The following is a 14,996-nucleotide window of genomic DNA, read 5'->3' as shown; positions in this document are numbered from 1 at the left end:
TCTGCCCTCTTGGTTCATGATCTCGTGGAGGAGACAGAAGAAAATGTTACCACATTATGAAATTGCAAGTGATAAATGTGTGCGATCAAAAAGGGTGTGACAAGGGAACCTAGTGGGATTGTCAGAGAACACTCCTTTGACGAAGTGCCATTTGATCCCAGGTATGAAGTAAGAGTAAGAACTACTAAAGAAGGGGAAGGGGGTCCTAGGGTCCATTTCATGCAGAGAGAACAAGGCCTATAGAAGCCCTGCCTGAGATGAGATGGAGCCTGATGATTTTGAGGAACCAAAAGAAGGGCTGTATAGCAAGTGAGCAGAAAGCAAGTGGAGCCAGACTGAATGGCATAGAGAAGATTGAGATTTTGCATGGCACCAAACACACAGGACTGGGCTTCGAGTAAAGGGTAATCACATTCACGTATTAAGAGGGCTACTCTGACATTAATGTGGGGAACAGATTGAAGGAGCACTGTCATTAGAACTCTGGGCCGGGTGTGGTGGCTCATGTCTGTAATCCCAGCACTTTTGGAAGGCTGAGGCGAGCGGATCATGAGGTCAGGAGTTTGAAACCAGCCTGGTCAACATGGTGAAACCCCGTCTCTACTAAAAATACAAAAATTAGCCAGGCGTGGTGGTGGGTGCCTGTAATCCCAACTACTCGGGAGGCTGAGGCAGGACAATCACTTGATCCTGGGAAGCAGAGGTTGCTGTGAGCTGAGATCGCGCCATTGCACTCCAGCCTGGTGACAGAGCAAGACTCTGTCTCAAAAAAAAAGAAAAAAAAATGAGGATACCTATCCTACAGTTGTGAGATTGTTGATAATACATGTAGTGGGTCCGGCATGATAAATGGCAGTGAAGGTGGACTGTAGGAACGGAGTATTAGGAGGAAAAACTTCTTCTGCCCCATATTCTTTCTGACTGCCCCTGTCCCATAGGTATTTGACCCTTCAGATTCATAGCACTAGAAAATTTATCAAACAATAATAGGCTGAGCACAGTGGTTCATGCTTATAAGCCCTCTTCCTTGAGAGGCCCAGGTGGAAGGATCGCTTGAGGCCAGGAGTTGTAGATCAGCTGAGGCAACATAGCGAGATGCCGTCTCTACCAAAAATTTAAAAATGAGCCTGGCATGGTGATGCATGCCTGCAGTCCCAGCCACTTGGGAGGCTGAGGCAGGAGGATCGCTTGAGCTCAGGAGTTTGAGGTTATAGTGAGCTATCATCGTGCCTCTGCACTCCAGCCTGGGTGACAGAGTGAGATTAGAAATAATAATAATGGCAATGAACCTGAGGAGCTTCTTGTTTAATTTATTACAAACCACTTGTTAAAAAAGATGTGTTAATATTCATAGCATGGCCAGAATTTTATATTATTCAGAACTAAAGCAAATAAAAATGTATTTAAATGTATACTGTGAACATTTTAGTTGGGTATTTTTCACTAGAGAACCAGATTTTTAGAATTAGGGGTGATTACATATATTTTATCTTCCATGTTTACAAAACTACTCTGGTAATTATTTAGAGTATGTTACATTAGTTAATAGCCCATCTGCTCATTTCAGAATATCTTTCTGAAAATAAAAGATTTGTTGGAATTTAAATGTAACAGTGACTTGCAGTTGACATAAGGTTGCATCCTAGTTGCTAATGTGATTTTGCTCCTTTATCTGAATTAAAAGCTGAATCACTCTAAAATTCATTTCCCTCTCTTTCTAGATCATGTATCAGTTGGAGGTCTTGGAGACAGCTTCTATGAATATTTGCTGAAGGCCTGGTTAATGTCTGACAAGACAGATCTGGAAGCTAAGAAGATGTATTTTGATGCTGTTCAGGTAACCTAATATTTAAATCTTCTTTGCCACTCAGCCCTAATTTATAACTTTTATATTAATCAAGTTTTAATGAATAAGTGATGTACTACATGAATGAGTTACAAAATACTTCCAGTTAGGTAGAGTTCGATATCTGCTAATATCATAATAATTGTAATCATATTTGATGTTTATTTCTAATTGGGCAGCTAAAGTTTTTGCATGGTTTAAAAATCAGTTAAGAGTCACATATCTGAAAAAGTCGTATTCTTTCATAAATATGAATTATCTCCTTAGGACCACAATTTATATTATGTGGGGGGAAATCCTGAATTTGTATTCTGACAATTGCCTAAGTTAAAATTGCCCAAGAAGACAGAGAGTCCCAATGGCTACCTCCATGTGAAGTAAACTTGTCCCCAGAGATATGTGGACAGTACTCTAAGGAAATCCACACATAAAAATCTGAATAAACTCATATTTAAGGGAAGATCATTAATAGTATCAAAGATTCTTTACAGTGGAGAAGTAAGAGGCAACAGTTGTGTGTTGAATTGCCTACCATGTGCTAAGCAGTGTGTTAGGGTAGCTCCTTTAAATGAAATGGTGGAGTTGTGTTGTTTTTTTTCTCTCTCACAGTACTTGAGCTATTACTCACCCAGTTTTACAGATAAAGTTGCTGTACCTCAGAGAAATTACATGTCAAACCAAAATTAAGATTAAAGTTTGTCTGTATCAACACCTGTTCCTTTTAACTCATTCACTGTGGATTTATTTGTAAGAATTTCCATTCTACATTTAAATCTTCATTTACTAATTTGCAAGCAGTAAGTTAGTAAGGTAAGTTAGAAACTACTTAAAGTCTATAGGCCAGTATAAAAGTAAACTAAGGCCGGGCGCGGTGGCTCAAGCCTGTAATCCCAGCACTTTGGGAGGCCGAGACGGGTGGATCACGAGGTCAGGAGATCGAGACCATCCTGGCGAACACCGTGAAACCCCGTCTCTATTAAAAAATACAAAAAAAACTAGCCGGGCGAGGTGGCGGGCGCCTGTAGTCCCAGCTACTCGGGAGGCTGAGGCAGGAGAATGGCGTAAACCTGGGAGGCGGAGCTTGCAGTGAGCTGAGATCCGGCCACTGCACTCCAGCCCGGGCTACAGAGCGAGACTCTGTCTCAAAAAAAAAAAAGTAAACTAAGAAACACCTCCAGTTAAGCCTCAATCAAAACCGAAAATAAAGTTAGAAAGTAAATCAAGTCAGGAAGAAAATTATTTTATCTAAAATATTTATACTCTTCAGGAACAAAATTTTTTAGTGGAATCAGGTGTTTTTGTGATTATTTAATGTAGTAACACATATATTCTTTTAATATTATTATCAAGGCTTCTCAAGTAGTGTTGTAAAATAGTGGCTCAGTCCTCAGAAAAATTTTCTTTGTCTTGACAGCTTAGAAATTTTTTAGTAAAGTGTTAATTCATAGGAAAAAAATGGAAATTTTTAATCCCAAAGATGTAGCCATTATAAAATTGGTCTTTCTAACAAGAGGTCTGGGTTATTTTGACATAGGCATACTTGTTTATTTAAATATAAATGCAGCTTGCTTTGTTCTGGCACTGAGTATGACGTTGGTTTCCTTTACGAGTCTTCACTACTTCCCATGCAGGAACCAGAAGCGCCTTAGTGAGAACATTGGCCTACATTTGGCACAGCCTTTATAAAGGCATGTGATTAACATCAAAAGCAAACTAGGATATGATCCACATGGCCTCTTTTAGGTTTATTTTTCCTCACTGCTATGAGGTTTCAGATTTTAATCTAGGGAGTTCTCCATATTTTATAGTTTCCATTCTGTCATCCTCTAATCACCATACTGGCAGACATTTTAATTATTCTAATCCTAAATTGGCCCTCTGAGATCTTGATGTTCAAAAAAAGACAACTTTAAAATATTATTTGAAATATTTTCTTCCTAGTTCCTAAAACCATACCTACACAACTTTTAGTATATTGTAATCAGACAAATCATTGACAGGAAAATCCATTAAGAACAAATGAAGTCAAAGTGTTTCCTGCTTCTCTTCCTAGTAAAAGCTAATATTCATTGCATTGTATATTTTCAACTTAGAAAGCAAAGCTAGAACAACTAAATTTCTGTTTTGAGAAGTAGCAGCATCTTATACAGCAAAGTTTCTTTCTGTTAAGTTGTACTTCAGAAGATTATTATAACCAAGGGGAGGATGCTGCACACTATTGTTCTGGACAGTTGATTACTGAAGATACGGTTACTCTGTTGTAGCTTCAAGTAGATTTTGGGAAGCATTTAATCCCAGAGTGGTATGTTTTATTTGATTATTTTAGTAACAAAATATTTTGAGCTTTCAACTGGCTATCATGGCCCTATCTGGAGATTACACTAGGAACTCACAATGGTAAATGATACCTGGGCAGATGACTTATCAGACACTTAAGATTCTGAAGCCTTCATCAAACCAATTTTTTAAAGCAATTATAGAAGGATTAAATCACAAAATACATAGTACCCTTTTTTCTAATCAATTATCTGTAGCCTTGACACAGTAGATCTACTAAAAACTATCCTTCTTTGTATTTATTTGCATTTTCCCATGGCCACACAAAATTACTGCTTTGAAGGTCTTGGAATTTCCTTGTAGCTTTTATTAAGAGGTAGCAACTTGGTCCGAATCATACCAGAAATAATATCGTACTTTATTTAGGATCCATAACAGGGTAATAATGTTTCTCTAATTCATGCTCAAAAGCTATTACTCTTGCCATGTAGAAAGAATAATTTCTTGGGTTATGAACAAGTATCTGCTTGAAGGACTTTATTGCAATTTTTGTTATGAGAAGTATAAATAGCTAAGATCTTCAGTTGCATAAAATAAGAATGAAATATTAATGTAATAACTAAACCATCAATAACATTAGCTTAACCACAGTTAATGAGCACAGTAATATGTTCATTTATTTCTTACCATCTTGGTTTCATTCGTTTATTTCTAATAAAGGTAGGAAAGGTTTTAGTTTCCTGTGTATTCATTTTCATTCATTCTTCTCTATCACAAGTTTTTTTCTGTGTCTATTCCCAAATGTGCTTCCTAACAAATCCCTGTCTCTTGATAGCAGTGTACAGGTATAGACACAGTCATGGCCTTTTTCCTTCCATGAAGTAATTGTGGGGCAGCAGGGAGAGCATTTTCTATTAGAGGAACTGGAGATTATTTTTGCTTTTTAAAATATAAGGCATATTTTATTTGTCTGTCTAGTTTAAGAGAATATCAACAGACCTGGGATAGAAATAAAAGATGTTTTATAAATCATTTTTGTAAACATTATCATTTCTCCCAAATTTAAAGATTTTTATTCCGATTTTTAAAATATATATATTCATTCATTATATAATAGTGTGCTTTTTAATAGAAGTATTAGGGAGGAACTTGATTCAAGTGTCACCACATTGGAAATGTGAATAATTATAAATGACTTTTATCACGTGCCACTTGCATTAGTGACTGCTTTATAAACAAAATGTGGCAGAGTCCTATCAGGAGATCCTGTTGTTCCCATTTATGGATTAGGATGCTGAGATTTAGGGATATAGTAAGCAAATTGTTCACTTCCACAAATTAGAGAGAGTGTCAGAGCTGGAATTTGAAGCCAAGTCTTCTGGCCACAGAACACCTCCTCTTTGTCACTCTATTTTGTGATCCCTCCAGGCCTACAGAATTGAAAGGAAGAGTTTTGCCACCATCCTGGATCTCATGCACAAATATGCTGTGTTCTTCATCCACCTTAGGGCCTGGGCTTTGTGTTATTTCACCACCTGTGGAAATGAAAATGTACCAAAACAACTATTACCGCTGCACAGTGGCCTGTCTTTGGGAAGGGGAAAGTTTTTTGAGTGTGAGGAATACAAGTGTTTGGTCGCGGAACCAAGCAAAACCAACTGTGCTGGCGCAGCAGTGTTAATTCTGACTAACCAAACTAATAAGGCCTAAGCTAGCGGAGGAATACAGAAAGCAATAGCGTGTAATTTCAGGTTGAATGGATTTGTAACACCAAACTCTGATTGGGAGTTGTGTTTTATTCTCTTTTTTATTAATGTTGGGCATATTTTTAGTATAAATTTGAGAAGAGATTACAAAATAGTAAAAAAGTGTTTTTTACAGGCCATCGAGACTCATTTGATCCGCAAGTCTAGCAGCGGACTAACTTACATCGCGGAGTGGAAAGGGGGCCTCTTGGAGCACAAGATGGGCCACCTGACCTGCTTTGCAGGAGGCATGTTCGCACTCGGGGCTGATGGAGCTCCCGAAGCCATGGCCCAACACTACCTTGAACTCGGGGCTGAAATTGCCCGTACCTGTCATGAATCATATAATCGAACATGTGAGTACATGTTATTCTTCACTTACAGTCTATTCCCACATGCTTTGATTTCATGCAGTTTTGTCATTGCTGCCATCAAAAGACTGTCCACTCTGCCTATGAAACTTGATGATCGTGATTAATGTCATAAAGGAATGTATATTTTTATTTTAAAAGGCAATGATTTTCTACCTGAAAATACCTACCTTTAGTTTGCCAAGAAACAAAAATCCAGGCCCTAAAGAGTTAAAGCCAGCCTAATTTACTGACTTCTGCTTTTGCTAATAACACTGGACAAGGGTCTCTATCTCCCTGCAAAGAGAAACTTAGCATTGTATTATCCATTGTTAATCTTCTCCACATCCCCCATGAAATAGATCATGAATCCCACTCCCTTCTTATAAAATAGGAATTTGCAACACAAAGTACAAATAACTGGCCTTTTGTAGCAAAATTACTTAGGATTGTCAACCACTAAATTTCTGGCTAACTCAAATGGTATTCCACGGTGTCTTGCACTTGCCTGGTGGGTGCTCAGTAAATGGGGGTTAAATGAAAAAAAAAAAAATTGTTACTGTTTTCTAAAATGGACTCTTTTAGATGACTAAATGTTTTAAGTATATGAGTTTTATGTATTACATGATGTTTATAATTCTTTTTTAAAACTGACCACTTTGACATCTCTCTTCAGTGTTGTTAAAGTACAGTCAGACCTTCGTATCCGTGGGTTCCACAACCGCAGATCAGAAATGTTCCCCAAAAAATGGATGGTTCTCTCTGTACTGAACATTTATAGAGTTTTTGTTCTTATCTTTATTCCCTAAACAATACAGTATAACACCTAGTTACATAACATTTACACTGTATTAAGTATTATAAGTAAACTGCAGATGATTTAAAGTATATGGGAGGATGTACCTAGGTTGTATGCAAATACTTTGCCATTTTATATAAGGGACTCAAGGAGCCATGGATTTTGTTATCCTCGGAGGGTCCTGGAACCAATCCCCCACAGATACTGAGGGATGACTGTACTTTCTAGTTTCATTTAACTTATTGACTGTAAGCACTGTCCAGAACAATAACCCTTATTCATTCATTCCATGTCCTTTAGTTATGAAACTGGGACCAGAAGCTTTCAGATTTGATGGTGGTGTTGAAGCCATTGCTACAAGACAAAATGAAAAATACTACATCTTACGGCCAGAAGTTATGGAGACTTACATGTATATGTGGAGACTGACTCATGATCCAAAGTACAGGAAATGGGCCTGGGAAGCTGTAGAGGTGATGTTTTAATTTGCATGTTTCTTATAGATAAATGTCATAGTAAAAAATGTTCAGTTGATACCTATAAATCAGGCTTATCAACTTTTCTATAATTTTTAAAGCTTCAACCAGGATTTTTTCCACCTAGGACTGTGTATTTTCATTGAAGTCGTTTTATATCCCTAGCTTCAGCTTTGCTTTGTATAACATTGATATAGATATACCTACTGATAGATATTGAAGGAGATGACTAGAAAGGCATAGTCTAAAATTAAGTTCCCATTAATACAAAAATGATGATCTCTTAATTCCACCTAAGGGTTATTGGCAGCTTGGGGATATTCACCTCTGTCTGTTTCAATAAACACTTCCTGTTTTTTTCTGTCTTTGAGCTTTAAAATGCTAGTACATGCTTCTACTTAGAGTAAATAGCTACTTAGGTCTAACTTTTAGAAAGCACTTATAGAAGAATTACTTTGTATAAGGATATTCCTTTACCAGCCTCAGGTTTCTTGGAATATCTGTAAGCTTTCCATCTGCCCAGGGTGTTATTTTCATTGTCTGTCACCTCTTGGGTCTCTTCCTGCCCAGGATGGTATATCTCCTTCCTAAACTAATCTAGTGAATGCTTTGTGTGCCAAATGCCTGAGGAGACACCCTGCAGGATATGCATCTAACAATGTCTGTCTAATTGTAAGAGTTATTATTCCGCAAGGAGTGGAAGGGAATTCAGGTGATAAGAACAAGCAAATGCTTTAATTACACTCTCATTCTCTAGCACTCTTTGTTAGAAAGTTAGCTATCTTTAAAAACTGTCCATGAGGAATGACTTCTCTGAGGAAATCTAAAATGAATATTGCCTTTGGTAAAATTTAACTAATATCTTAGGAAGCCATCGGTGAATCTTGCTGATTATCCTCTTCATTTAGTATGTGTCTTCTTATTAATCATCAGTCATTTTAAATAACAGCAATTCTCTAGGCCTCTTTGAGGGGGCAGTTTTATTACATTTAATCAGTAGTCATTGTAATTTCTTTACATTTCTGTTTTTTTCCTCTGGAAAAAAATGTTAAAATTGAGGCTTTTCTAAACTTTGATGATAGGAACTGTTTTGATCTTCAATTGGCCAGCAAATGAATTGAATATCAGTTTAAGTTGAGAATATCAGGAATAATGTATTCCATCAAATCTAAAACACCATAGTTAGTAAGAAGCATCATTGTTTTATATACCACTAAGAAAAATAACACTGCCAATTAAATTATGACATCCATTTTATAGATGTTAGAATGTGCAAAATGTATGGCCAAGAAGGGATCAAAAATGGGAGGTAAGCAAATTCGTATTGCAAGGTAGACAGGGTGCTTTGGTTTGCACTGTTCTTCGGGAGGTTGGTTGTTTATGGGATCATAAGGTTGGTTTATGTGTTATGATTTTTATTTCTTGTCAACCCTTTAACATAATATATGACATGAAATCATTTCCCTGTGTCACAACACTGAGGTCTCAATTTTGGGGACGCCCCCAGTAACCTCTGCTAGAACCTGAGCTATAGTGGTGAGCAAGGAGTGCTGTAGGATCTTGCATTTTTTAAACCAGAAAAACTAGGACTTTGAAGGCATGGCCACACATTTCCCCCGCCCCCGTGGCCTCCTGTGTTTCAGCAGCAGACCTGCATATGCTGGCAGCTCTCACCCCCAGCACCTCCAGCACTTGGCTGTTGTGATGCACACTTGAGACCACAGCTGGAAACCATGTCAGGAAAAGAAGGTGGAAAAGCTTTCCCTAGCCAGCTGGCTGTGGTCTGGGAAGTGCTGGGGAGTTAATGGCTGTCAACCAAGGAGGTTTTGGAGTTGATGGATAACTATGCCAGTCTTCTTTCTCTCAAGAATCATTCTGGAATGCATGCTACATGGTTCTTCAGAGGGTTTCTAGCAGGAGTGAGCCTCGTTGCACACAGTTGTAACTTAGTATAATTCATTGGCTCTTGCGTCCCTGTTTTGCTCTTCCCACTTGCCCACTTCCTGATGTCACCTCCCCGACAGACTTCCTGCATCCTGCGTCCAACCCTTGTCTCATGCTTTATTTTTAAGGGAACCCAAACCGAAACATAGGGGGTCTTAAAAATCACCTCATTCCGCTTTCTACTTAAAGACAAGACTCCCTTCCAAATCTCTGCAAGATAGCTGTTCCTCATCAACCCAAGGACTATAAAGTAACTCATTCCAATTGGTAATGGTTGAAGGTGTTAGAAAGTTACTTATTTTGAAGCCACAATTTACAATGTTCTGTGCTCTGGGGGTACCAGAGGAAAGAAATCTCCCTTCTACATTTCAGCTCCCCAGTTATCTGAAGACAGCACGTTCTGCCATCTCTTCCTTTCCTCATCCATCATTTCCCTTGATTTTCTTCTCCTGACCTGGTTTCCAGCTGTGGTCTTTTAGGGCTGAGCAGTGTGTCTCAGAAACCCCTCTTCCTCTCTTAGCAGTGTGATTTTTCACAGCTTATAGTCCAACTTGTTCTTTTAGTAGATTTATATTAAAAAAAAAAAAAAATTGCCAGTACTTTGGGAGGCTGAGGTGGGCGGATCACAAGGTCAGGAGATCGAGACCATCCTGGCTAACATGGTGAAACCCCATCTCTACTAAAAATACAAAAAAAAATTAGCCAGGCGTGGTGGCGGGCGCCTGTAGTCCCAGCTACTCTGGAGGCTGAGGCAGGAGAATGGCATGAACCCGGGAGGCGGAGCTTGCAGTGAGCCGAGATCATGCCACTGCACTCCAACCTGAGTGACAGAGCAAGACTGTCATCTCCAAAGGAAAAAAAAAAAAACTGGCTTATACTGAAATTATAGTCAGTGTTAGCTTCTCCATTTGCTACCGTTGAGTCACATCTCCTTTGCACTGTACTTTTTCACCCATACTTTCAGTTTGTAAATTGTAAGCCGTCTTCCTATCTTCTAACAAAGCACTCCCTTCCCAGCCTTCTTTCACTGATACACTTGAGAAACCTGCTTTCTGTGTCTTAAATTTCTAATAATGTCAAATAAGATATGAAAAGGTATATAATCCAGCACTACAACACTAGGGAGTTCTTTTGTGGGTTAACAGCACTCCATTAATCACAGATGTTCAAGCACTTGCAAGTCTGCCTGACAGAAATAATACTTAATATTATTAATATATTATATATAAAATATAATATTTTATTTTATTTTATTATTTTATATAAAATATAATTTTAAATTATTATATATATAATATATATAATATAATTATATTAATATTTAACTGATATTTCTTTAGCTTTTTGTCAAAAATGTCAGGAAGGCTAGGCGTGGTGGCTCAAGCCTGTAATCCCAGCATGTGGGAGGCCGAGGTGGGAGGATGGCTCGAGGATGGGAATTTGCGGTCAGCCTGGGCAACAAGTCACCCTGTCTCTACAAAATTTAAAAATTAGCTCATCGAAACTCATGCCTGTGGAGGAAAATACCACCCAAATGAACAGCTTTTCAAAAATTATTTATTTCCCTTATTCTTTTTATAATTGACAAAATAAGCTGTATATGTTTATTGTGTACAACATAATGTTTTGAAATATATATATGTTGTGGCATGGCTAAATCAAGCTAATTAACAAATGCATTACCTCACATAGCTTAGTTTTTGTGGTAAGAACATTTAAATCTACTCTCTTAACATTTTTTTTTTTTTTTTAAATAGAGACGGGGTCTCGTTATGTTGCCCAGGCTGGTCTTGAACTCCTGGGCTCAAGTGATCCTCCCACCTTGCCCTCCCAAAGTACTGGGATTACAGACATGAGCCACCCAGCAGACCTCTCTCAGCATTTTTTTTTTTTTTGGTCTATGGCCCCATTTTTTAAGATTACCATATATTGTTATTAACTGGTAACTATCATCACTACATTGTACAATAGATCTCTTGAACTTACTGCTCTTAAGTGCAATTTTATATCCTTTGACCAACATCTCTCCGGCCACCCCAGCCCCCACACCACCCCAGCATCTGAGTAACTTTTCACTCAAAAGCCATATAATTGCCAAGAAGTACATGGAAGGATGCTTCATATTATTTGTCATCAAGGAAATACAAATCAAAAGCACAATAAAATACCAATTCATACCCATTAAAAAAAAATTAGCTCATCATGGTGGCACACTCCTATAGTCCCTAGCTACTCAGGAGGCTGAGGAGGGAGGACCACTTGAGCCCAGGAGTTCAAGGTTATTTTGAGCTAAGATTGCACCGCTGCACCCCAGCCTGAGCAACAGAGCAAGACCCTCTCGAAATTTAAAAAAAAAAAAAAAACAAAAAAAACACATGAGAAACTGACAAATTCCTTCCAGTAAAACATCTGATAACTTACAGCATGAGCTTTATCGGAATATTAATTATATGTATATATTCACAGATTATATAATATCTCAGCTGATCTACAGTAGAGGGTAAAGCCTTACATAGGGATTTGTGATTTTTTGGCTTCAGGGGGTTTTTTTGGTAATTTCAGGTTTTTTGGCTTTGTTTTTTGCACAGACATTTTTCTTTGCTCTTCTAAACCTAACTTTTTCCACTCAGTCATTTCGACTCTCAGAAAGTGACTTCTCTTCTTCCTTCCTACTCCTGCCTCCTCAGGCTTCATCCTGTTTCCAGACCCTCTTTGATTTGTTCAAGGTGCCTGATTCTCTGTGTTCTACCCTTGAGTTCAGACCACACTCACACAGACAGCCTTACTCCATGGATCAGCCATTTATATATCTGGTAGACAAGAGAATAGTCTTCTGTCCTCTGACTTAGGATTTAACTCATGATGCTTGCTATTTTCTTACCCTTCATCCCTTGTTTAGAGCTCCAGTCACTATAAACATTCTCATATCCTGTTCTCTGCTATTAGCACATCCCAGTCACATAGGATCACTAATAATAATTACTAACAACTACTAATAATTTACTCAAAACCAAGGTGGTCCCTATGCCTCGAGGCTGAGAGTCCCAAGAACAGATTGTAGTGCAATGATGATCTGGTTAGACTTAGCCATACAAACACGGACAACTTCCACTGTTGAGATGCTGATAGAATCAGGGCTGTTGTAAGGGCCCAGGAAAGTTACTTGTCCCCGGCTTCACATTCCTAAAGTCTTAAAATCTAGACTTTTGCGTAAGGGGAGAGGGGTGGTTCTTTGATGCTTTTCCTTAAAAAAAAAAAATTTTTTTTTTTTAATTTACCAAAAGCTTTAAAAACTGAAAGTGGCTGGGCCTCTCTAAACCTCTGGAAGCCCTTGTTATTGTCTAAGCATTTCTTCATTTTGTTTCATTCTCACTTACAACCGCATGTTGAGAAGGAAGACGCTGCCTGGGACATGGAGCCTCTGGGGCCACTGATAAGGGGAGTCTCAAGCTGGAACTTGGCCCACCACTCAAAATTTTTGACTGTGTTCATGAATACTATAGCTTACCTCAGGAGGACTTGTGGGGAACAAGAATGAGAGGGTGAACTAGAAAGAAAGGTGATCAGGCATTGTCCACCCCAAAAGCAACTCCTCTAACAAAAGAAGGAGCTTAGAGCAGTTTCCATGGGCAGGGGGAGTGGCTATTTATCATGGCTGGCCCTATCATTAGCTCATCACCAAAAAACCTCAAGGGAACACAGGTTTTGGGATTAAAATCTGTTTAAAGAAATATCTGGAAATGGGGTTTCCCATAAAAAGCTTGCCCATTTTTTCTAAATTCTGATTTTTTTTTCCTTTTTTTAACCAATAATTTTTGCCTTACTCTACGTATCTGGTATTTGAGTTTTTGTCAAAGAAAAAGGAGGAAAGAAAAAATAATAGGACTTGAAAGTTTCCTCACACTCCTCCTCCATTTGATGCACTGTCTGGAACTTAGAATTTAATCGAAGCATCTGTTTTTAAGTTGATTGGTCTTATTTTCTTGGGGGCTTTTTAAAAGTGTGAAATCATAAGGCATTTTCTTTATTCATGTGGCCTTCTGGTCAGATTTTCTTTAACCAGGTAATTAAATTCTTCTCCTCATAGTCTCTGCTCTCTCCCTTCTGTCCTCCAGCCCTGATGTGAAAAATCAATAACCTCATTATCAGTATCTGCAGATGGGAGCTGAGCTCTCAGTGCAGCATCTCTGCTCATGAGAATCCATGGCTGGTATTTACTTTCCCTCACCTCTTTTCTGGGCTCTACATTCTTAGAGCCTTATTTTCCTCCAAAATCCTTTCTAGCCAGAGAAGATTTTTCTCAAGTAATAAGGCAAGGTCTATGCTTTCCATCTTCTTGGTAGTTGGATTAAATGGGAGATAATGGGGTACAATTGTACATGTAAAAAAAAAAAAAAAAGAGGGACAGAACTATGATCCACAGGGGAAAACTAAAAAGTGAAAAATGACGTGAGAAACTAAGAGTAAGTATATCTTGTTTATATTTTCTTTATTTCACTATAAAATATATTAGGGTTTTAGTCTTAAACTTTATTATTTTTGTCTATAGTCAATAAATTAGAACCAGATTGCAGATGGCAATTTTTGTACAATGGAAATTTTTATTTGACCATATAATTAATAGGATTAGTAGGATGTGATGAGCAGAAAATAACTTCCCTAGAAATGAATATGCCTGGTAACTAGCAGAGCAGCAAATGTAATTTCAAAATATAAACAGCACAAAAAAAAAACAACTCAAAATGAATTAAAGACTTAAATATAAGACCTAAAACCATAAAACTCCTAGGAGAAAACAATGAGGGAAAAGCTCCTTGACACTGAGCTTGGCAATGATTTTTTGGATTTGACCCAAAAACACAGGCAACAAAAGCAAACATAAACACATGAAACTACATCAAACTAAAACGTTTCCTTACAGCAAAGGAAAACAATCAACCAAACGAAACACAACAAAAATGTGTGCAAACCATATATCTGATAAGGGGTTACTATCCCAAATATTAAGGAACTTACAATTCAATAGCAGAAAAACAACCTGATTTTAAAATAGGCAAAGGACCTGAAGAGACATTTTTCCAAAGAAGACGTACGGATGGCCAGTTATGAAAAGATGCTCAACATCACAAATCATCAGGGAAATGCAAATCAGAACCACAGTGAGATATCACCTCATACCTTTTTAAGTGGCTGTTATGAAAAATTCAAGAGATAATCAGTCTTGGTGAGGATGCAGAGTAAAGGGAACCTTTGTACTCTGTTGGTGGCAGTGAAAATTGATATAGCCATTGTAGAAAACAATATGGAGGTTTCTCAAAAAATTAAAAATAGAGCTGATCCAGCAATCCTAATTCTTGGTGTATATCCACATCAGAAGATGATGTATATCCACCACAGAAGATGGTGTATATCCACAGAAGTGTATATCAAAACATCACATTGTACACCTTCCAGTGTATACTATTTGTATTTGTCATACATTGGGAAAGCTGGAAAAAGGTTAAAGAAAAATAGAAACAAATGAAAGAAAGTGGGCTCTGGAAGGAGAAAAGAAAACAC

At 37.9% G+C, this 14,996-nt stretch overlaps 1 protein-coding gene across 2 annotated transcripts in view; it reads left to right on the top strand.

The window, feature by feature from the left end:
- Positions 1 to 14,996, top strand: part of MAN1A1 (mannosidase alpha class 1A member 1) — a 176,546-nt gene that overhangs the window by 156,798 nt on the left and 4,752 nt on the right. For both annotated transcript variants that reach the window (XM_045391605.3, XM_074036953.1), the window contains exons 9-11: positions 1,722 to 1,837; positions 6,005 to 6,224; positions 7,318 to 7,490. In XM_045391605.3, coding sequence (XP_045247540.2) covers positions 1,722 to 1,837; positions 6,005 to 6,224; positions 7,318 to 7,490 — 509 coding nt within the window. The remainder of the gene's footprint in view (positions 1 to 1,721; positions 1,838 to 6,004; positions 6,225 to 7,317; positions 7,491 to 14,996) is intronic.

The sequence above is a fragment of the Macaca fascicularis genome, chromosome 4, assembly GCF_037993035.2.
Source record: "Macaca fascicularis isolate 582-1 chromosome 4, T2T-MFA8v1.1".
NCBI lineage: Eukaryota > Metazoa > Chordata > Mammalia > Primates > Cercopithecidae > Macaca > Macaca fascicularis.
This window is presented reverse-complemented; position numbering and strand designations above follow the sequence as displayed.